The sequence below is a fragment of the Coffea eugenioides genome, chromosome 8, assembly GCF_003713205.1.
Source record: "Coffea eugenioides isolate CCC68of chromosome 8, Ceug_1.0, whole genome shotgun sequence".
NCBI lineage: Eukaryota > Viridiplantae > Streptophyta > Magnoliopsida > Gentianales > Rubiaceae > Coffea > Coffea eugenioides.
The window spans coordinates 32,370,190-32,394,205 of record NC_040042.1 but is presented as its reverse complement, the minus strand read 5'-3'; the positions used below and the strand labels follow the sequence as shown (position 1 = coordinate 32,394,205).

The window sequence follows — 24,016 nt, the reverse complement described above, 5'->3', positions numbered from 1 at the left end:
ATTCTTGGTAGACGATAGTGATTTTTTTTTTTTGGGATGTTTCGTCCTAAAATTTTAAATGAGTGTTGCCATTTTAGACCTGTAAAGATGTAGGACATGAGTTTTCTGCAATTTTTTCGTTGAGTTATGTGAAGTACTAGGAGGTTGAAGTATGGGTTGTTCTCGAACTATTTCTTGTTTTGTGCAAGATATGATGATTCTGGGTCACTTTTGATGTTATAAGCATGTTTAGAATGATGAGATGATTTGATCTATGTAAAGAGTTGGGCTGTGAGGTCACAGGAAAAATTTTCCAGGAAAAAAAAAGAAAAAACAGGGATGATGAACCAGCCCTGTTCGAATCCATTTTGCTAACTCGTTTTAGTGCTGTTTAGGGTGATTTCTTTTTCTGTGCATTCTATAGTCGCAGTAGAGAAACTCCTCTCTTGAAAGCTTTTAGAGAAAACCACTCCAAGGTCATGAAATTCGAGCTTGAATTCGTCACGATCTCAACCCTTATCATAGGCGACCGAAGAAGCAAGCAACCTGGTGCTGGAATTTTCGCCCCTTTTTTTTTCATTTTTCGTTCAACATGGAGTCTTGGATATCTTTTGCATTTATTCATGATAATTGCTTGCTGCCCAAAAAAATATTTGCTATTTGGCCCCCTAATTTTTGCATAATCATGTTAAGGCGCCAAAATTTGTGAAAATTGACAAAAATTTTCATTTGAAATCTTGGCCTTCTTTTATGATGTTCATGCATGCTTTGATGAATGAATTTAAGTTTTAGAAGTTAATTAAATTTTAAGTGAATTCATTAACTTTAGAATTCTAATTTTACAACTTTAGGAACTAATGTAAATAGTTTTTAGTTTGATGACTTGAAAATCACTTTGGTGTTCAAATTAGTCTAAATTTTGAGTAGATTATGAATAAAAGGGTGGTAAAAACTGATTTTGCAAACTTTACATTTTGACCCCTAGATTTTAAAGTTTTTATATTTTGGCCACAAAAATTTTTTTTCTCATTTCCATTGAGATTGTCCTTGACTCTTTAATCCTTCATTCATTTAGTCCCTAAGTTGTTTTATCTTTATCTTTAATTGTCAATTAAGTTGGTACCTTGATCCTCTCATCTTAGTTACTTCTTTCAAAACAGAGGTACCCCTATTATCCTTTGAACTCTGATCATGTGAACTTATGTGCCCCTATGTGTTTATATATTTTTATGGAAGTTCTTTTATTTATTCATTTTAAGTTCATATTTATTTTTATGTCTATTTAATTTATGTTTTGTAATTATTAGGGGGTAGTTAAATACCTCAAGATGTAATTAGATAGGTAATTTTTTTTATTTTTTCTTTCCTTTTCACAAAAATTGTAATTAGGACTGAAAAGTTTGTTTTGTGACTAGGACTGAAATTCTGGTTTGCTAATCATGGTAATATGTGTCATACACAACCTATGGTGCCATTGCATGAAAAAGGTCTTGGATCAAGTGAAAAAGCTCAAAATGTGAGTGTTCTCCTCTATTATCTGCTAGACTATGAAATATACCCGGAAACCTTTCTAAAGGTGTCCATTGTGTTGAAAATACAGAACTTGATAAGATTGAGGCCTTGCATGAGGTACCTCCTGTTGCTTCTTTTTCTAGGTGAAGAATTTGTTTGCATTGGCTTAATGCTTCTGCCTTCTAAAGAAGTTGCGCTCTCTAGTTTAAGTGCCATTCAACTTGAGGACACATTATTCTGGATGACTGGTTGACATGAATCTCATGATTTTTCTTCACAGTTGTATTATGGTGTTTCAGATATTGTTGCTGGAAATTTTCAATTCTAATGCAGACTGTGGTCCCTCTCTGTTAAGTCCTATATTTATTTTCTTAATTGACAGTTGAATAAATTTCTCACCATTGCTTTTCTATGACTATGTTTTTCGTTGGTCAAGTTTCTTATTTTGACGGTAGTTTGGGCTCCTAATTCTTATTGATTCAAGTCAGCAATGATTTATTATGTCCACTTAGTCTTGGTAAATAGTTCTTGCATGTTTAGCAGAACTGTATGAAAATGTGCCAAATTATGGGTCGTCTGTTGAGAGTTAAAACTGAACAATGGCTATTGTCTAATTTGTCACTAGGTGACAAGAATATGATTGTATTGACAATATTCAATTTTTTGAATAGAAAATGATGGTCAGGTATCTCTCTTTTATGCGCTTTATCTTAAGCTTACTCTTTCTCAATATGGTATTTTTCCAGATTCTTGGCCCTATGCTTGTTTTCTTTACTTGCATCAAACATGGGCGACTCTGATTCTTGGACACATGACTTGTGCATGATGCAGAAGTTAATGTTTTCAATCATTTTGTTTTAGTGGTCTTTATGAAATGCCTTTCTCATAGTTCATTTTATTGCATCAATATACATGGCTTGCAAACGAGTCGAGTCGAGTCGAGTCGAGTTTTGGCCTAATCAAGCCGAGTCTCGACTTAATTTTACCAAGCTCGAGCTCGAGCTCGACCTCAAATTCAAGTCGAGTTGAACTCAAGCTTGAGCTTAAAAAAAATAGAAAATAATTATTTTATTTTTTAAAAATGAATAAAATAATAATTTTTTGAACAAATAATACAATATTAGGGATATATATGTAATTTCATTATTAAAATAAAAAATAAAAGAAATATATATATAAAACCGAGTTGGCTCGCAAACTAACGAGCTTAGGATCTTTGAGAGCTCGACCTCGATGTTGACCAAACTCGAGTCGAGCTTTCACTCCAGTTGCTGAACAAACAGTGCAAATTTCTGGAATTATGTAGGGATATAAGCCAATAAATCAATTTTCCTTTCGACATTATGTGGTTTTGTCAGCGATATTATTAGTCTGATTCCACCAAAATTTTAATAGCCTGGTTCATGTGTATTTTTTATTCTATTTTTAAGGAAGAAATGAGAGGGGGAAGAGCCAATGAAAATGGTTCAATTCAAATTTTGCCCCTTTTTTACTGGCTTTCATGTGTTTAGGTAGGAATACTTGAGTTGATTGAATTATTTCCCATTTGATATCTTGGTCTTGGCTGAACTACTTTAATCATTTAGATGCTCAGAAAATACTGCCAGTATATTCTCTTTCTTTCACACAAGAAACACCAACGAAGTTTTCGACGAGCCATTCAACAACTCCATTGTCAATTGATATTTGCTCCCAAAAGCACAAGCAATGCCACCATTGAATTGGAGCAGCATTCTTCAGCAAAGAATAAATTGACAGAATTATTAGGTCTTTGGAACTTCATACTGCGGCAGTATGCTCTTGGGCTTTCACCCCAAGAGGCTGTCTTCCTATTTCAACACCTCCAGGGCCACTGTCAAGTTGAGTACTTCTTTGACAGCTTCACCTATTCTTTCCTCATCAAAGCCTCTGCAAATCTGATCCAAAGTGGCTTAGGTAAACAACTTCACTGTTTAACTTACAAAGCTGGCTTTCAGGAACATATCTATGTACAAACTGCTCTGATTGACATGTATATGAAGTGTGGGTGTTTAGTGGAAGCGGGGAAGGTGTTTGATGAAATGCCTCAGAAGAATTTGGTAACTTGGAATGCTTTGCTTACGGGTTTTATAAGGTGGGGCGATCTTGGATCTGCTCAATCTGTTTTCAATAGGATGCCTCAAAAGAATGTTGTTTCTTGGACTGGCATGATTGACGGTTATACAAGGATGAGGCAATTTGTCAAAGCTCTCTCATTATTTCAGAGAATGGTTATCTATCAGGGCATCAAGCCCACTGAAGTGACTCTTTTAGCAATTTTTCCAGCTATATGGAATCTCAGGCATATTGAGTTTTGCCAACTGGTTCATGCTTATGGAGAGAAAAGCGGATATAATGCTTCTGATATGCGAGTTATGAATTGTCTAATTGATGCATATGCAAAGTGTGGGAGTATAGAATATGCACTAAGAGTTTTTCGGGACATATTAGATGAAAGGAAGAATATAGTTACATGGACATCTATTATATCCAGTTTTGCTATGCATGGGATGGCGGAAGAAGCTTCAAAAAGCTTTAGCGGGATGCTGTGTACAGGTCTGAAACCAAATCCAGTAACATTTTTGAGTGTTCTCAATGCTTGCAGTCATGGTGGATTGGTTGATGAAGGCCTTGAGTTCTTCAGAAGGATGGTTAATGAGTATGACATTGTTCCAGACATAAAACATTATGGGAGTGTGATAGACATGTTGGGGAGGGCGGGGAGGCTAGAAGAAGCAGAGAAGATAGCTATGGAAATTCCTATGGATATTGGCAATGTAGTAGTTTGGAGGACACTTTTAGGTGCTTGTAGTTTTCATGGAAATGTTGAGATGGGTGAGAAAGTTACAAGGATCATTATGGAGATGGAGAGACAATACGGTGGTGATTATGTCCTTTTATCCAATATCTTTGCTGGTGTTGGTAGGTATATTGATTCTGAGAGAGTGAGAAGCCACATGGATAAGAAAAACGCAGCAAAAGTTACTGGCCTTAGCTTTGTCTGATGGGGTACTGCAGAACCTGTCTGCTACGTTGGTCATACTGTGTTAAGAAGTTGAGCCAACCAGCAAAACTCTTATTCTCATCTAGCATGTCTTGACCTGGGGAACAATACTTGGAGTTGTGTGAAATGTTTTGTCTTCCTTCCAGTGCCAGGGAGTGGTTAACGGATTCTTAGTTTCTAAGTTGTTTAAATGAAAGTCAGATTTTGAGTATTATTCACTGCTGTTCTTCAGTTGGTATGATGATGTTTCAAAGCTCTTATAGTAGGTCAGTTCCATGAGAATATACCTTTTTCAATGTCCGACGGAACTGGAAATAAGTTACCTACTAAATTCCAAGTTTTTGCTTGGTTTGGTGTTAAACTAGAAAAGCCTTCAGTTGGAAGTTGTCTCAAGAAAGGTATCTTTTTATCTGCTTGATGATGTTTCAAATTTGAATTACCCACTTATTATTTATGGTAGAAAACTATTCTTCTCATGTGTTGTGTCAAAAGCCTCCAATTGATGGCATTAATTCAGACTAGAAAAGACAAGTACAAATGCTACTTCTCACAAGTTCATACTTCTACAATATCGGGAATGGGATATTTAGTTAGTAAACCTTTTAGCTTTTATTCCAGTTGCACTGGAAACATTGCCCATTGGTGGAAAACTTTCTTTTCTTGGTATTTGACAAAGTGAATAAACTGAAAGTTCAAAAATTTCTCATGGCTGAGGGTCATTCTCAAGCCCCCTTATAGAAAAAAATTGATGTAGGGTGATGCTAAATCCCATGACTGAATGTGATGTGTTGGCCTATCCTCAAAGTTTGTAAAACGGCTGTAAAACTTTGATTTAATTTGCAAAGAATTTTGTTTGTTGACAGTACTTCAGCTTCATCATCCAAAGTAACATGTCGTTTTCTATCTTCCTTATATTGATTTACAGATTCTGTTTCCATACTTCCCTTCCCCCTCCTGTCTTGTTGGCTTTGTAATTAATGGAGCGAATTTTCTTGATTTCTGAAAAGACGAAGAGGGGTTGCATGGTAGTTATGTCTGTTCACTTTGTTCCTTTCATTGAAATTTATGTTATTGGTTGATTGTTTCCTGTCATTTTATTCTCTCAAGCTTTGTCTGGTACTGATTGGAATCGTTTTAGTTTCCTTTTGTCCAGGTATTCCACAGTTTATCATCTATCAAAAGATAGTTGGCAACTACATGTATAAAGGAATCTTGCCATTTAGACAGTCAGTCCGAGAATAGGTGTTCCATGGAGGACCAGAGGACCAGGGAGGAAGAACTTAATATGGCAGCTTGCACTTTCCATATTCAACTACAAATAAATTGGAAAAAGAAATGCTATGCTACGCCGTAAGTATAAAGATGGTGTTTGAGAATGAACCCTTTTATATACGTGAATGATTGCAAGATTTGGGAGACAATTCCCGATGTCATTCATCAATCACCCCACTCATCGGTGTACACTGTGAGTGTAAGATTTTTTGAGTGTGAGCATTGTTGTTTTTTGGCTCTTGTTCTGGTCATAGTATTTCTATCATTTTCATTGACTTGCAACTTTAATGAGATTCCTTTTAGTTGTGTTTCTCCTATATACAACACTGGTTATTTTGACAAGTTGTTACATTAATTTCTGATCAGCCTTTGAAAGAAGTTATAAATTAGTTGATAATTACGTTTAAATTGTAATGATACAATATGTTTCTCCTTCCTGTTATGAATCCATAAAAGTTTAAAAAATAGAAGTAGGCCGTGCAACCCTGCATGCATAACCAATTAGTATAGCATTAAGCGGTGCTGGAATTGAAACTCTGTAATAGCAAATGTAATGATAAAAAGTGGTGAAAAGTTATGGTCCCTCAGGCATACATTGGATGCTACACTTCAGAATTTACAAAGAATGACCTATCTGTGGTATCATGGTGTCATCCCAAAAATTTCAAGTTTCAATGTTTACAAACTTCAAGTTGAATAATTTGCAATAGTTCTGTCTCCAGCTTCTTGCAGTTGAGATGGTCGGGAGAAAAATCTTCAAGATGAAGGGAACTCTGTCACCCGGATAGTATTTGCTCTGGACAGATACAGTATTAGTTGGCTCTTGAAATGAGCAACACAAAGAGGATGATCATGAGAAAGATGAGGAGAGATGAGCGCAAAGAATGGGAGGATACATAACAAAAGGCACCTTGTAGAAGTTGACACTTTAACAGCCTATCTGGCTGTCTTAGAAAGCTGTCTTAGCTTTCTCGCATCTCGCATCAGCACCTTTGCCATGGAAATAGGGTGGAGTACAAAGACAAATCTGGAAGAAAGGATGGTTGCCTTTGAGGCGGTAGGCCTTTTACTTGGATCCCATGAGCAAAGTGATGCGATTAGATTGATTGCGTCCTTAATAGCAGAAGGTATCAAGGTGGAAAAAGAGATACCAGCAACATGTGGAAACTGGTATTTAAACATCACTGGCAAGTTTAAGACCTTCAGACCAGTTATTCTCTGTTGGGCTACCTAAAACACTGCATATTGTATTGATGCCGTCTGCCTCACTGGAACCTGGTATTGGCGTTCTTGTCTGCTGCATCAGTTGGTATAGAGTACATTCCAGGTATTCAAACACACAGTAGAGTGTGTCATGCTCTGTAATAACGCCCTTCAGCTTCACAATATTCGGATGGTCCATTTTTCTTAGTTGATTTCTCTCAGATTAAGCTCTTCTGAACGATACTTCTTGATCTTTTTAATTGCAAGCACCTCACCAGTGTGCTTATCAGACGCTTTCCAAGCACCTCACCAGACCCAACTTTCTTGATTTTTTCATACTTTTCCACCTTTTGATTTCAAGATCATGCAAAGATAAACCAAATCTTTGCTCATCTGAAACTTTGCAGAAGGGGGGCGAACCTTGAATTTCAGTGATTGGAAATGAAAAAAAGGGAAGCAAGTAATGGGCCGCAGTTGCCACGTAATGGGCTGAAAGGTTTACAGGATAATTTATAGGGGAAGTAAGTGATATTTTTAAATTTTGGACATAAATTTCTAAGACTAATAAGCGATTTCCCTGCCCTCTAATTCCTTTGTAGCAGATAATTAAGAACTTTTTTTTTTAACAGAAAGTTTTCAGTAAATAAAATTGTTCTCGCTTATCCATTTCTCCAAAAAAAAATTTTTCTTTGTTGTTGTATGTCAAAAAAAAAAATAAAATGAAGAAATTTTGAAATCAATTCAATTGCCAATTTCAAACATTTAAGAAGACAAAAATTCATAAAAACTTCTTGTTAGAAATTTCTGACATTCAACTAATTATTTGTAAAAAAATTAAAAATTTTGGTAAGCCGGCAATACAATTTTTTAAAAAGAAAAGCTAATATTATTGGTAAACTGGCAAAACGAATTTTCTGTTTTTTTTTTTAAATGCCTTAAAGCTATCTTTTATGAGAATCCGACAATTTTTAGACGCTAGGAATTCCTATCCTATAACAATACTAGAGTTTCTAAAACCAGTGTCTTCCAATCCCAGTACAATTATAACAACGTATAACAACTGACTAGGAGAATTAGTATGCGTTGTTTTTCCAACATCAAAATTCAGAAGATTATACTCAAGTTTCTACATTCTTTGATCAATCTTGATCAACCACGAACAATGTTGTTGATTGACTGCTTAGCAAAACTTGCAACAGAAGAAAAACTCAAACTAGATGAAGAAGAGAGAAAGAAAGCAGCCGCTGATAAGCTTCATCAAGATTCTCTAGTGCCCGAGATGAAGCGGCGCCTAGACTACATCAGATATATATGCAAGCGTAAGAGAACCCCCAGAGAAGTCTGCTGTGTCATAAGGAATACGCCAGAGGGGCGTTTTGAGGAATATCCCAAGGAGAAGTTGAACAATGGTACTGATTTTGATGATGGCCAGCCGCCCCATCGTGATGAGAATTGGAGGAGAGAGAGATTGTTGAAGAAACCAGTGGTTTATGATGGTGAGGTGAAAGTTAATAAGAAAGTAGTGGAGAAAACCATCGAGTATGAGCGTACTAGTAATGGGGTTTCAAAAAGAAAAAGATTCGTGGTGAAAACCCTGGAGAATAGGGATGAAGAATCCGATGATGATGAATTTTACAAAGGCCAAAAAAGCATCAAGAAACGTAAGGAGGAGGGTTCTAGTAATGGGATTTTGATAAGGGAAAGAAGCTTGAAGGAGGGTTTTAATGAGGGATTGAATAACAGGAATGAGAAGATCGAGGAAGTTGTTTGTAACGAGATTGAGGTTTCAATAAGAGCAGGTTCCTGGAAGCAACCTGATGGTGATGAACTTTATCAAGGTGAAAAAGGCATCAAAATTCAAGAGAAGAGGGAGGATGGTGACGGTTTTTTCACTGGAAAAATAAACGAGAAACAAAAGGAGAGTTTTGATAAGAAGAGTGTCAAGAGCAGGAGCCTTGTTTATGATGAGCGTCCATTTCCTGAACCAGGATTGCCAGAGGAAGTCAAGGAACAAATATGCGAGAGAGCCAGAGAAAAAGGTGGAGTATTTGATGAAAAAGACAAGGCGATTTTGGTGATACAAAAGGCTCTCACAGCAAGTGATGTTAGCAAACAACAAAATCGATTCTCCATTCCTGAAAAGAAGATGAATAAAAGCTTTCTCAGTGCTGAGCAAGAAGCGTTCCTTGATTCTAAACAAGATGGGAAACGTTACTACAATCGTATCATGGTAGATATAATCGAGCCGTCGGGTACAGTGAAAGAAGTGCCTTTTTCAAGGTGGAAGATGCCGAAGCAACGAGGCAAAACTAGTGTCTCATATGTCATAAAAGGAGCCTGGAAAGATATTGTGCCCAACAATGGGCTTGAAGCCGGCAAAGTTGTGCAACTGTGGGCAGTTCGGATCAATGAAGGGCTATGTTTTGCTTTTGTTATACTTGATTGAGGGAATACACAAAAATTTTTCACCTTAGGATGAAGAAATTCCCCAATCTTTAATCATCTTCTGTATTACTGCTACTTTTATGATTTATCAGCCTACTTTTCGATTGTTATGTAGACTGTAAAACTCATGATGCATTGGGTTAACCTTGCGTTTGATTTCCATAAACAAGACTAGATATTAGGCTGATGCTTCCAGTTTGGCTTGTAAACTTAATAAATATTGCTTTCAAAGATAGAGCTGAAGAAATAAAGTGGCTAGATTTTTATTTATTTATTTATTTTTGGTTGAGACACAACCGTACCATAACATACTGTACTTGCATTGTATCGTAAAAAAAAAAAAACTATTAAATCCATCACAAGATTACCTCTCAATATTGTTCCTCAGTCTTGATCAGCGACGAACAAGACGCTCTTACAACGAGTGATGTTCATAACCAACAAAGTCGATTCTCAATTCCAGCAAACAGGATGGCCAACAAGTTTCTCAGTGCTGATGAAGAAGCTTTCCTTGATCGCAAACCAGATGATGAGAGACATTACAATCGTATGCTTGTAGACTAGGGGGAAAAGCCCGCGCGATGCACTAGAGTTTAGTGCCTGCAATTAAAGATGGTTAATAATTATTATTTGGTCTTTTGTAATGTAAAAATTGATGTATGACAAATTTAGTATGTGATATTAAACATAAAAATTATAAGTTACATATTGAGTCAAAAAAATATAACATGCAATGAAACATAAGTATAAGATACGATCAACCACTTTGCATCTGACGTAGTAAAATAAAAGACCTATTTATATTTGTTCATCTACTTTGGGGATATTAAAATCTGCAGTTTAGTTTGAATTTGATCTTGATATGAGGACAATCCACCACATTATCTTGTCATATAAGTGAGATTTGAATAATTAGCATACTTAAAGAAATCATTGCTAGTGAAATTTTGATTCTTGCAAGTCAAATTCTTGAATTTATATTGATTCCAAGGACATCATTACGAGGCCTCCACCTTGACCAATCAATCGATTATGATTTATTGTATGATTTATAATATATAGCAAAGCATCTCCTTTTCGATAGGGGTCACAATCATGAAACATCAGTTTTTGAGTTAGTTGCAAAGATATACAACAATCACTACAAGAAATATATTTTTCAGTGACAAAAATTTATGTGACAACAAAAATCTTGTCACAGATAACCTAATTTAGTGACGACATTAGGTGTCATCACAGATGAGTACAGCACAAGCATAATCAGTGACAACATTGGAAGTTGTCATTCTCAACTCGTCACGAAATAGTTGGCGCGCATCTCATTTGATGCCGCGGGAAATGATTTTATGACAACTCAAGTAAAGTCGTCACAAACGCTCTCTCTACAGTGACAACATAACTTGTTATCATTGAAAGTCTACCCGGTTCCAATTTTGTGACAACTTTTTGCATCACTGTATACTACAGTATTTTCATCAACTTTCACTAATTCTACTATGACACCCTAATTTTATTTTTTAGCCCCCAATTCTTTTATATTAGCAAAAACACCGAAGATATGACACCCTAATTTTATAATTTAGCCCCCATTCATTATGTATTAACAAAATGCAAATATATAATAACAAACTATTTTTAGATATTTGTAATTTTTACTAAATTGACATAATAGACATGTCTGAGCATAAAAATTTTTTGATGAATTGTTTATTATTACTTATAACAACCCCCAAAAATCAATAACTGAAATAATTTGAAAAAGTGTAATTGAATATAATTTGTAGTCTAATGTTAGCACTGTGAAAGATTAGTATAACGTGTAATACATCATAAGTAATAATTATTTTCATATGGAATGGGTATATACGAAATTAAAATTATTCAGTAAAATATATGTCGTGCAATAAGATTGAGAGTTGTAACACATTTAACAGAATATTTGATTACATGTTTCTTTTCATTTATTATAAAAACTAAGTAATAGACAAAGAGTAGGATAAGCATGAGTAAGAAGTGCTATACTGTATATAAGCAATTCTATAGTATTTTCATCAAATTTCACTAATTCTACTATGGCGCCCTAATTTTATTATTTAGCCCCCAATTCTTTTATATGAGCAAAAGCACAGAAGATATGACACCCTAATTTTATAATTTAGCCCCTATTCATTACGTATTAGCAAAATGCAAATGATATAATAACAAACTAGTTTTAGATATTTGTAATTTTTGCTAAGTTGACATAATAGACATGTCTGAGCATAAAAATTTTTTGATGAATTGTTTATTATTACTTATAACAACCCCCAAAAATCAATAACTGAAATAATTTGAAAAAGTGTAATTGAATATAATTTGTAGTCTAATGTTAGCACTGTGAAAGATTAGTATAACGTGTAATACATCATAAGTAATAATTATTTTCATATGGAATGGGTATATACGAAATTAAAATTATTCAGTAAAATATCTGTCGTGCAATAAGATTGAGAGTTGTAACACATTTAACAGAATATTTGATTACATGTTTCTTTTAATTTATTATAAAAACTAAGTAATAGACAAAGAGTAGGATAAGCATGAGTAAGAAGTGCTATACTGTATATAAGCAATTCTATGCATGTTAAATTTTTGAAACATGTTTTATTGTGTAAGTTTTATTGTAAGGTAATTTCTTAAATAATTTGTATATTGAGTTGTCCAAACCCAAAAAGATGTATATAGACACAAACAAGCACACATATATATATATATACATGCACAAAAAAGAAACCAATATCAAATAATTTATTTGATATTTATAGATGAGATTAAGGAAAAAAAAAAGAGATTAAGTATGAAAAAAGAAACCTGAAAAAAAAATTTGACCAGGGAAAAAAAAAAGAAAAAAAATGTATGAAGCTAAAGGTGTGAATCCTGGAATCTCAAAGATGTGCTTAGATGCCAAAAAAAAAAGAGCGCCAGTCTGAAATCTGAAAGAGGCGCGAGGCGGGTGGCTGAAATCTCTACAAAACGACGTCGTTTTTGGTTGTTCACACACAAACAAAAGTCTCGCCGCTTCTCTCTTCCAACACTTAGACAAATTTCATTCTCAGTCTTTCCTTCCTATGGTGAACACCGAAAAACTCTGGACCTCAAACACCTTCTGCTTCCGCAAAATGCTCCTCTAAAGCACCATTGACGACTGCCAATCTTCAGGTCAAGCTCGCCGAAGAAGCGAAGTCAGAACACTTCCAAGCTCCCTCCTCGTTCCGCGACTTCAGCTTAGACTTTTCTCCGACCCCCTCTTCAGCTAATTGTGCTGTATGTGTTTTTTTTTTTTTTTGCTTTCAAAAGCTGCTCAGCCTTCTATTGTAAAGACTAATTTATGAACTAGATTGTTAATTAGCAGTGGGGAAGGTAATACTCTTGGCCAAATCGCATCCGAAACACTTGCGATCTGGAGTATGAACAGTGTTAGGGTTCATCCAAGAATTTTTTTTTCATTTGTGGATTTTTTCACTGTTTTCGAGAAATTTGGACTGATTAAACCAAAAATTGCTTGCTTTATATTTTGATGGAACCTTTTTGTGATTAGGATGGTCAGAACCGGCTTTCTTTGAGGAGCTATGAAATGCGAACATTTTTTGACTGCATTAATTTGGTTGGATGAAAGAGAAATTAAACAATTTGTCGTGCCATTTAATTGCTTCCTTAAGGGGAAGAGAACTTGACTGATTTGCCTAATTTATTTGGCTGTTTTAAATGTACTTTATGCCATACCATGTAATTTACTCTCTGGTTCTCTCTCTCTCTCTCTCTCTGGGATCTTGTCCATCCATGTAACTGTTAGTCATCAGAAATCTTGTCAAAAGGCTTGATACTTTGCTTGTATGGAATCCTAAGACCAGACTTGAAACAGCCCATCCAAACTCTGAGTACCAATCTGCATAGATGATGCTTTTTCTTTATATTAAAAAAAATGAAGGGTAACATTAGGTTTTACCCCTTCTAACTTGTGTTTTATGAAGTTACTAATCAGGTTTTTGGTAGATTTATAGCAATAGCTGAAACTGAAATCAGGTTTTTGGTAGATTTATAGTAATAGCTGAAACTGAAGATGCCTATGCCATTGATCCTATGTTCTCTGTATCACCTTCTTATAACTACAATTACTACCATACTACAGCTTATTTTCATAATTTGAGCACAGAGAACAAAGAGTGACACAACTTGGATAGCCACCATTTTAGTTGTAGTCCATCCTGATGCAGGAAAGGCTTTAGTTTGCTAGGCTATTTTTGCTTGTTGGCAAGAGGGGTCCATGGGGAAGTACTCTGTCCGCTGGTCTACATGCCTTTTCAAGGCAGAACCAGATAGAGCTATTTAATCAAACACATTGTTTTACTGTAGTATTCAAAGCTTTTCTTTTTTGTTAATTAAAGGAGAGTCTATTGGGGGAAGAGGAGGGAGAAGGGGTGGTTATGAATAGTTATTCCTACCGATAGACTTCACAAAATTGTGGTTGAAGAATATCTGATACTGCTTTTTTCCCCCATTGGTTTTACATTTAGCAGTAAATTTCATTGATAATGGTTGATTACAAAATAATCTTGGAAGTCAAATAATTCCATCAAATCCTTTTAAAGGCATATTGACCAGTTACTCTTTTCCCCCTTTTTGCTCTACTCTCAGTATTAGAAGGAATATTAAACATATTCTTTCTTAACTTGTCAACATAAGTAGAATAAGAGCCGAAGAGCTCTGATGACCTGGATGTTTTTTCGTCGTCCTCTCACGTGCCTCACATGTGCACTATGTTAGGGTGTTCTGTGCATGTTCTCAACAAGTACCATGACAGCGTTTTGTGTTTTGGTTGTTCTCTTTTTTTTTCTTTGCGCTAGGGTTCTCTCTCACTCCTTTCTCCTCAGAACGCCGCCAGCTCTCCTTCATTCTCTTTTCTATTTCTCTGAAAATTTTCATTTTTCTACTCCGATCTCCTCTCTCTTCTCTCCACCAGCCCTTGATCAAATCTTTCCCTCTTCCTCTTGCTCTCAAAATCTTTATTATTTCTCCTTCTTCTTTCCTTCCCACTCTTTGATTTTTATTCTTGAATATTACTCCAACTTTTTATTATTTTTCTTTTTTCTTTCATTTTTTGCGCTTCAAAAACATTTGAAGCTTCAAACCCTGTAAACGAAAGACCGCCGTCTTTGTCTTGCTTTTCTGGTTGCAATTGGAGAACTAATGTGATTTTTTTTTTATTTCTTGCCTTTTATTTTCCGGTCTAAGATAGAACCAAAAGTGAAGCATTGACTGCTGCTTCCTCTCTATTGTTTCAGGTACTACCTCGGTTCTTCCGGTACTTTCCTTTCATTAGTGATTTTTTTTCTCTTCTATCTGGTTGCGTATAGATCTGTGGTGCTTTCGATTTCTGGACTCTTATTTTTCGTTTGAGAAAGAGCTACTAACAGTGAAGCATCTTATGTCCTTTAAAGTACTGCCTTCATTATTTTGTTATTTTCCTTCATTTTTTCATATTTGCCTTCATGTTTGAAAGAGCCTCCATGTTTGAATATAGCTATATTTGTCCCTTCACTCTTATTTTTGAGGCTCTTTCTGAGGCTCTTCATCAAACACCACTATTCAAAAAGAGCCTCCATTTTTTAGCTATAAAAGCTCATTTTCTCTTATCACTGTTTCACATCTGCCTAGCAAGTGTTTGATAATTGTTCTGTGTCAGGGTTTACTTCTATGGCAGGAAAAGCTGCAGTGAAATCTGTGGTGAAGTCAGTTGGCGAGAGAGAGGGGAGGAAGGTTCGATCCACTAAACTTGAAAAGGTTCGATCCTCTACCGAAATTTTTCTGGCTGCTTTTCAAGTTTATTATTGCTAATTAATTGGATTACTGGAATGGACAGGTTGTTGCAGTTAAGCAATTGGATAGAAATGGGCTTTAGGGTAACCGGAAAATTTTGTTTGAGGTTCTTATGTTCAGTCTTTTATATCACTCTAACCTTGTAAATTTAATTGGTTACTGTGCTAATAGGGACCAGAGGCTACTTGTCTATTAGTTCATGCCCTTGGGATCATTGGAAGATCATCTTCATGGTATCATTTCAGGCATTCTTGTTCATTATCTTGTCAATTATTTGCGGTTTAGTTATTGCATGTTCATCAAGAAGTCCATTCCATTTTTATGTTGAATTTACATGTTTCCTGAAATTTACAAACTGCATAAACTTTCTTAAGGAAGGCATGATGACTGTGTAAGTTTTGTTAGAAAGTTAATTGGGTTTTTTATACTTAAACTAACTTTTATGTTGATTGCTCTTTCTTTACAATAATGCTATTTATAAGGAAAATAAAATGCAGAACTAATGAAGCCTCAAGGACAGAGCTTAGGCTCAAACTTGCTTATTCCAGGTATGGGGGTTCGTTTCTGGAAAAGGGGAAATGTGGGATTGGGGGCATATAATTGGCATAGTATGGTGAATGGATGGTTTGGTGTTTTGAATAGTGGTGGTTGGTATTGTATCATGTTATGCCTTTACTCCACATTCTGTTGTTTGTGGTCGATGAAGAGCTTGCTTGTTCAAATGGTACTGCCTCAAGTATTAATGCATTTGTTCACTTAGTAAGAGTGGGTTCCTCAGCTGATCACAATGTTAAGGGATCTTGTGCTTTAATTGGATTCCTGAAAGTCTGTCTCTCTCTTTTCCTGCATTTGGTTACATTCAGGCTACGAGAGAGTTTCAGTTGAATGATTTTAAGCCTTATCACTTCTCCACCCAATGCTGTAAGTGAGGATTAACATTGTCAACAGCTATCAACAACCTAAAAATGTTGAGCACAAGCATGAAATTTATTTGCACCACCAAATGCCTTTACACACCTTGCATGTGAAAATGACTCATTGTTATGATTCTCTTAATTGTAGTTTAATAACTTGACTTCTTTTGTGGAAAGCCAAAACGAAAGTCATGCCATTTAGTTGATTTATGTTTGTGTCAAGCATCCAGTAGAGCATTCCTCTTTCTTAATCTTTGAATGAATTTTAGTTTCTTAGACTCTTATATCAGTTTTACAACGGGGGAATAAATTTTGCATTTAGCAAATCTTAATATGTGTGCTTATACTTTGAACAAATTTTGCTCTCAATATTAATGTGTGTGCCTATGATTTTTCTCCACAAGTATGGCTGTTATTGCCACTGTATTACTGTTGTCATAATTATAACTAGCGAATAATGTGCTATTTTTGCAATGTCATTTAATACTCTTTTGTTGGATTTACATTAGAATACTATTCTGGTAGTTATCGCTTAACTTCAACTTTGGATAATGTTCTAATTTTATTGTCATTCGATGCTTCTTCGTTGGGTTTATGTTAGAGTACTGTTTTGGTAGCTATCGCAAAACATAATCTGTTGCATCCTTGTAAACCGTTTTAACGGTTCTTTTGCAGATCTTCCACCTGATAAAGAATCATTAGATTGGAATACAAGAATGAAGATAGCAGCAAGTGTGGCTATAGGTTTGGAGTACGTATCTTCATGATAAGACAAATCCTCGTGTCATTCCTAGAACTTATCACTGGACAGGTACTTTTTTCTCCTTTTTTCTGGAGCATTGATTTTATGTGTTCAATTTGTTTTTATTTATAAAGTTTAAACTGCCAAGTTACCTTGAGGGATATTTTGTAATTATGAATTTGTCTATAGTACTGGAAGCCAGTAATACGTTATTTCACTTTTTATTGGTTGAAAAAAATATGTAAGTGATCTATTTGAAAAAATTAGGATAGATCCTAATGAGACCCTTGTGAAACTATGGTGGAAATTGTTTCTTTTTGAAAATTTTTAACTCATAAGGAAAGTGATAGGGTAATTGGTGTAAAAGATATGATTTGGAAGGTGTATATTTGTTAATGAATCTTAATAAGATGAAACTTTAGGATTCTGATAACACGTGCACAGATTCACCACCCAATCCTTTTCCCTCCTCTCCAACCATATTAGAAGAATTTACACAGAAAACAGGAAGTACAGAAAGCAAAATTCAAGAAAATGTCAGTGGTATCATCATCATCCTTCCCATGCATCAAACTTTGAATCCCATCATCACCTACCTCCTCTCCATCGTCTCCCTCATCTTCTTCTTCATTCTCATCTTCATCTTTTAGATTTTCTGCAGCTAAGCCCCCAATGTTTACCATAAGGAGTTCTCAGGCTGATGGGCCTATTAGAAGACCAGTGGCTCCTCCTCCTACACCTGTAAAACCAACTCTACCATCCCCTCCACCTTCACCCCCTGTTGCTGCTTCACCTTCGCCAACACCTACTTCCCCTCCCAAACCTGTGGCTGTGGCTGCTGTGGAAGATAAGAATGTCATTACCCTGGAGTTTCAAAGGCAAAAGGCTATGGAACTTCAAGAATACTTTAAGCAGAAGAAACTTGAAGAAGCAGGTTAAGGTCCCTTTTTTGGTTTTCAAGAATGAGATTGCAAATAGCGGGCGGGCGATGTTTGGTTTTGCTGTTGGGATATTAACAGAATATGCAACTGGTTCTGACTTAGTAGATCAAGTTAAGGTTCTGCTGTCCAATTTTGGAATTGTTGATCTGGAATGATTCTTCAATGGAGTACTATAAGGCCACCGCTTCAGCCCCTCTTTACTGTTATGTACACATAGTTGATGTTCCTTTGTAACTACTTCTTGGCACAATTTGTTCCACATTCGTTTTGCTCAAGTCACTCGATTCCAGAATATTGCATCTATTGAACCTTTTGAGTTTACCCATAATATACAAGTCATGGTTTCCCAAAAAAAAAATTTAATAAGATGAAGCTTTTGAAACAAGTCTAAGAGATAACCCTGAATCCTGTGAAATACTTTTTTATCTTCTTGTGCTCTTGTGTATTTGTTTTTAATTAAGAAACTAATGTGTATGAAGGTTGAATGCTTAAATGGGTTTGAAGGTTTTTCTAAGAGTTTTTGTTGTGACTATTTGGGTTGATTTTCTAAATTTTAATGTTTGGATTTTTGGTTGGTGGCAGTTGAGACTTAGGAGTTTGTTTCATGAGGAAGAATTACTTGGATTAGGTTTGTCTCTTTCTTTATTTCTTCTCTGTTTGAACAATCTATTCCAATGCTTCCCTATTCAGCTAGCTTCGTGTTTTATTTTTAAAACTTGTGTTGCCTTTCTTTCTATTGTAGTTATGTAATAATTATAGAGTTGTAGATAGTCTTTTTGCCGTACAAATGCTTATTTGATGGCTCCAAGTAGCTTCAAGAACAACACTTAAGCCTCCACGGGTTATGCATAAAAAATGCTAAATTTGAAAATTAATATGGTTATGCATGTAGTTTTCTATTCCATGCTTCTATTTTATCTAGAATACCTAGAACATTATTTAACCTTTTTTCTGATAGGTTGCAATTTGATAGTTAATTTTATTATTAATTTTTCCTATTACTTAACCCAATGTGAATTAATTATTAGATTCTACTCACTTTTCGTAATTTACATTTATTTCAGGGAGTAGAACAAAAATGTCACAATAAAGGCCAATTTGACAGTTATCGAGAAAGAGTTCACATAGCAGGCAATCGAGGGCATTTCTGGAATAAGGAGATACAAGTCTTTTTTGGTAATTCGCAGATGGCAGCATTAAAAGGAGGAACGCAGGGCTGAAGTGGAGAGCTTCTTATTCCTCCGGAGTCCTCTCCGCAAGGGAGGGCGCCGCACAAAGCCGCCGCACAGAGGGAGCTGGCTTCCTTCTTAGTTTCTTCCATTTTTATAGTTTAGCTTTTCCTTTGACCGTTGGGTCTCCTTCGTCTTGTAGTGGAGAGCTTTTGACTTTTCTTGGAATATTTTGTGGCTACCTCTACGTGAGTCAGGAGCACTGAAGACTAAATCATCCATTGTTACTTTACTTTGCTTTATTCCTTCGGGTGAATTGCATTGCCCAATTTTCTAATCAATGGCCGCAGCTCCTACTTCAATTTCCTGTGGGTTTAGTTCATCAACTATGAACTAATTTTCCAAATCTAGTCAAGGAGCAACGAAGGCTCTGGTTCGCCTAAAAATTGTGAGATCGATTTAATTTAATTTCTCCCTTTTATTTATTGGTATTCGTGTATTCTCTAATTACTATGCTTATGGTTATTTAATTCGTTGATTGTCTTGGATCCGGATAATTAATTGATTGGGTAATCTATTGTCAATTGGGGCGTTAAATCCGTAATTGTTTAATTACCTCAAAATAGTGACAACTGACACGATTAGATTCGTGTCAGGGGGATACGCAGGCTAATCTAAAATAACCCTGGTAGTGTGTTATTTGGTTAGAATAGGGCTCCTCTAATACGTAAGGCAATTGGGGAATTAAATTCTACGGGCGTACCTAGGATTATTTCTCAATTAGAGCAGTGATTAACGGGCGTACCTTAATCATCGACACAGTAAGGAGGGGTTGACTGTCATCGCTTGTTTGGCAGTTATAACCTATTTATTAGTAAATAATTGGAATTGCCTTTGCTTATCGATGATCAATTGGGTGAACCATTGCTGAAGTTATTCCTTGGCTAGATCCTTAATTATCATTCATTTGATTTTGGTAATTTGTTATTTAATTTTTAGTAGCTTCTTAGATTTTATTTGCATTTATTTGATTGTCACTTTCTGCATAAAAACACCCCCCTTGTCACTGTGAACTTGAAAAGAAACAATTACTCCCAGTCCCTGTGGATTCGATCCTGCTCACCGCTATCTACAGAAATCACTTTTAGTTTGAGCAGGTTTTATTATTGCACAGGCTTCGACAACCTGTCAATTTTTGGCGCCGTTGCCGGGGACTGGTGCCTGATTAATTTGTTTCTTTTTGAGTTTATCTTGTTTTCATTTTTTTTAATTTATTTTTCTCTTATTTTTTCTTTTTTTTATTATTTTTTATGGCTGCTAACATTCCATATTTTGATGATAGATTGGACTTTGTTCCTGAATGGGGTTATGAGACTTATGTTTTCCCTAATGATCAATGGGCTGTTGCAAATTGTGGAACTTATTTTGATTCAGGTTATTCAACTGACACATGCCCCGCATTTCAAGATAATCTAAGCGCTTCAATTGATACTTTTGGAGATTTTCCACCCCAATATCAAACGCAGTATGACCCTTATTCAAACGGGTATGATCAAGGATGGTGGGATAATTCCAATTTTAATCATGCGACGGGGCCAATGGATTTTCAACAGCAAGAGTCTCAGCAATCATCCTCCGTGTCAGGTATGTCTCTTGAAGAAATGATGGAATTACTAATTGCTAATACAAATCGATTTCATCAGGAGACACAAGCGGGCCTAAATCGATTTCATCAGGAGACACAAGCGGGCCTAAATCGATTTCATCAGGAGACACAAGCGAGCCTTCGCGACCTGGCAGATCAACTATGTCTATTGACATCCAGAATAAATCGATTGGCTTCTCAAAGGGAAGAATTGCCCTCGAAAACCATTGTTGATCTAGAAGAAGATGAGAGTGCAATTGTCCGGCCAAATGACATGGAACTGCAAGAGTTTCAAGAAAACGGATTTAAAGATGCAGTTGAAAAGGAAGCTGAAGTGCAAGAAATGAGACTCCAGGATCAACTCATTCAAGTGAACGATTCCAGTGAACAATCTCCAAATGCGGTGACATCTTCTCCACTCCTTAATCAATATTTTCCTGACTCCTATTCTTCAACTCCTGTTACTGAAATTGATTTTATTATATCAGAAAATTTAAAATTTCATGACAGGAATAAGTTAAGAGTGGAGATGGCAAAATATCTTGAACCAATGAATGCGTGTGATGGAGGAGTGAGTGGAGAATGCAGATCATTGTTGACTTGTTTAGCGCCATTTATTAGTCCATGGAAGCCCGTAACTCGTGTGCCCAAGAATTACTCCATCTACGAGGGTTATCAGGACTATATAGAGGATGAAGCATTAAGACGAGCTACAAGATTTTATCCGCCATGAGCAAAACATGATAATGTCTAGCCAAAGACATTAAAGAAAGGCGCTCATTGGGAGGCAACCCAATTATTTCTTTTAATTGTTTGTTTGTTTGATTTCGTGTGATAGTTTAAATGTGTTCTCCTTGAATTCGACTGATTTTGGGTTTCAGTTTTCGTTTTTGCTGATTTATAGGTACCCTTCAGTCATGACGCGCTCGCGTGGTGATGTGTAGGACGCTCACGATCAGAAACTTCTGAAACTTCTGGGAGCTCTCTTGCCCTCATGACGTGCCCGCGTGGTGATGTGTAGGACGCTCACGATCAGAAACTTCTGAAACTTCTGGGAGCTCTCTTGCCCTCATGGCGTGCCCGTGTCACGTTCGCGGGAAAGGTAAGAATTTGAAAAAAAAAAATTTTTAGTATTATTGTTATTATTATTATTATTATTATTATTATTATTATGCCTTTCATTAAAAGAAAAAGAAAGATTATTTCAAAAAAAAGGGAAAAAAAAGGAAAATTTTTTTTTTTAAAACCCTCTTAACCGTAGCAATATCTTTTATCAAAAAAAAAAAACAAAAAAAAAAAAAAGTTCCTTCTTTTCTTTTCTTTCTTTTTCTTTTCTTTCTTTCTTCTTTCTCTTTTTGTTCTTTCTTCTTCCCTGCTCCCTCTCTGTCGTCCGAATCACTTCACCCGCCGCCCACCTACCTCGCGCGCGCCGCCACCTCGCGGATCGCGTACGCCGCTAGCCCGACAGCAAAGGCCCAGCCACACCAGCCACACCAGCCCACAGCTCCAGCTCATCCTCCGATTCTTCCACTTCCACCACAGTCGAGCGAGTCGCTGGGCGCCGCCGCTGCCCTGCGCACGTCGCCCACAGCCCCTCCGCGCGCCACCCAACTAGTCAGCCACTAGGCTGTGCATCTCCCTCGCAGCCTTTGTCTAGTCCGCCGCGACTCGCGGCCAGGAAGGAAACCTCCACCCGGCCCTCTCCGCTGCGCGCCGCCGCTGCTGCTCAGCACACACGGACGCCGCAGCCTTTTTCTCCTGTGCCGCCCGTGCTGCCAACTCCGCTGCCCCATCTCGCACGTGGCGAGCCATCCACCAGCGCAGCTCCCTCGCGCGCCTCGCCCCTGCTCACGGCCGCAAGACCACGCCTCCACCAGCGAATTGCCGCCCACCACCAGCTCTCCCTTCACTGCCCGATCTGCTCTGACGCCATCTTGCAGCACCAGCGGAGGTATTTGGACTTTATTCCCCAATTTCTAACATTGATTGGTGCTGTTAAGGATTTTCCACAATTGGTATTTGTGGCCGTTGGAGTTTATTTCTTCACTTGTGCGGTATACCTATTGGACGTCATTTCTTGTGGCTACTATAGATTCGTCCTCTCTTATTTGCTGCTTAATTGGGAGCTGAAAGCTTGGGCTTGAATTGCTGACTTTTGGAACTATCACTGCGAATTCGGTTCATTGAGTTGTACATTTACTCTTTCATTGCAAAAAAAAAAGGGGGGGGGGGGTTGGTAGGCACTGGTTGGGGCATTTTCACTTGAATTTATTACTTCTTTTGGGTTGGATGCAATTGTGCATTAACTGGCCACCTGGAGCGATTTGTTGCTATTGAGGTTTCATTGATTTTGGACTACGTTTTTACCCCCAGTGGTACTGGAGGGAATATTTTCCATTGAATTTGTTTACCCCTAGTTGTTTGGCGGAGTTCTTATTGACAACTTTCTGGGCTGTTATCATTGAAATTGCTAATTTTTGGGTGAGCTGAAATACTGTGATTGCTTGTTGAATTGGGGGATTTCTATGACACTTGCTTGGCTTATTCATGTTGAGTGTATTTAATTGAGGTTTCTACTAAGCTTTTGGTTAAATTATTTCTAATATTGCCTATTGAATTGGGAGCCTGTGCCGCTTCATTTGCCCTGTTAGGAGCTGGTTTGCTTGTTAGAATTTTCTGCGACGGTTGACTAACGTGTTCATCTTAGTGACTTCAACTGTTTCGTCTGGTGGTAGTGAATTCTGTGTGGTGAACCGTTGGGTCGCTGAGATAATCTCACTTGCTTTTGTTTATTCTTTTTGGGTGGATGCCTGATCGCCAGTTGAGGGTATATGTTGAGTTGTTATTGCCGAATTACTGCACTACTGTTGCCTGACTTGTTGACTGCTGGGGGCAATTGTTGAGTTTTTGGGTGGGTTGGAATTTTGCAATTCTTGATAACTGAGAGATATTATTAGCAATTGCTCTGCTCTAATATTGCTCTGTGGTAGCTCTTTCTCTATCTTGTGATTGGGTTAATACTTGGGGCTATTGCTTTCCTACTGCTCTGCCTTGCTATAGCAATTTCATTGATTTTGCATTAAGTTGTGCACCAGTGGTACTGGTTGGGGTATTTTGCCTAGCATTTGTTATTTCTAATTGGTTGGCATCCTGATTGAAAAGGAAAAACTTGCGATTGTGTGGTTATTGTCAAATTTCTAAATTGCTATTGCTAGAATTGTCGATTTTGAGTTGAGATACTCACTTTCCAATTGGAGACTTTGTTGAGATTTTGGGTGGACAGAGTTTTGCATTTGCTGGTTGAATTGAGTTGAGA

At 36.7% G+C, this 24,016-nt stretch overlaps 1 protein-coding gene and 1 pseudogene across 3 annotated transcripts; both read left to right on the top strand.

Annotated features, from left to right (window-relative positions):
• The first annotated feature begins 1,436 nt into the window (after positions 1 to 1,436).
• LOC113781207 (pentatricopeptide repeat-containing protein At1g09220, mitochondrial) lies at positions 1,437 to 7,231 on the top strand. Of its 3 annotated transcripts, none has more exons than XM_027327086.1 (4): positions 1,437 to 1,495; positions 3,078 to 4,911; positions 5,667 to 5,863; positions 6,508 to 7,231. In XM_027327086.1, exons 1-2 carry the CDS (start codon positions 1,445 to 1,447, stop codon positions 4,512 to 4,514), a joined length of 1,488 nt encoding a protein of 495 aa, XP_027182887.1. In that variant the 5' UTR covers positions 1,437 to 1,444; the 3' UTR covers positions 4,515 to 4,911; positions 5,667 to 5,863; positions 6,508 to 7,231. The 3 variants fall into 3 exon arrangements, with proteins under 3 accessions (XP_027182887.1, XP_027182886.1, XP_027182885.1); XM_027327085.1 differs by having other exon boundaries at positions 5,667 to 5,978; XM_027327084.1 differs by lacking the exon at positions 6,508 to 7,231 and having other exon boundaries at positions 5,652 to 6,073.
• Positions 7,232 to 17,479: 10,248 nt separating this feature from the next.
• LOC113781644 lies at positions 17,480 to 18,041 on the top strand (annotated as a pseudogene).
• Positions 18,042 to 24,016: the final 5,975 nt, after the last annotated feature.

Bases quoted from the DNA above. Each gene is read 5' to 3' on its own strand.
- LOC113781207 (XM_027327086.1), top strand. From the start codon at position 1,445: ATGGTGCCATTGCATGAAAAAGGTCTTGGATCAAGTGAAAAAGCTCAA. The intron at 1,496-3,077 runs GTGAGTGTTCTC...TTAATCATTTAG, and splicing joins CAAGTGAAAAAGCTCAAAAT to ATGCTCAGAAAATACTGCCA.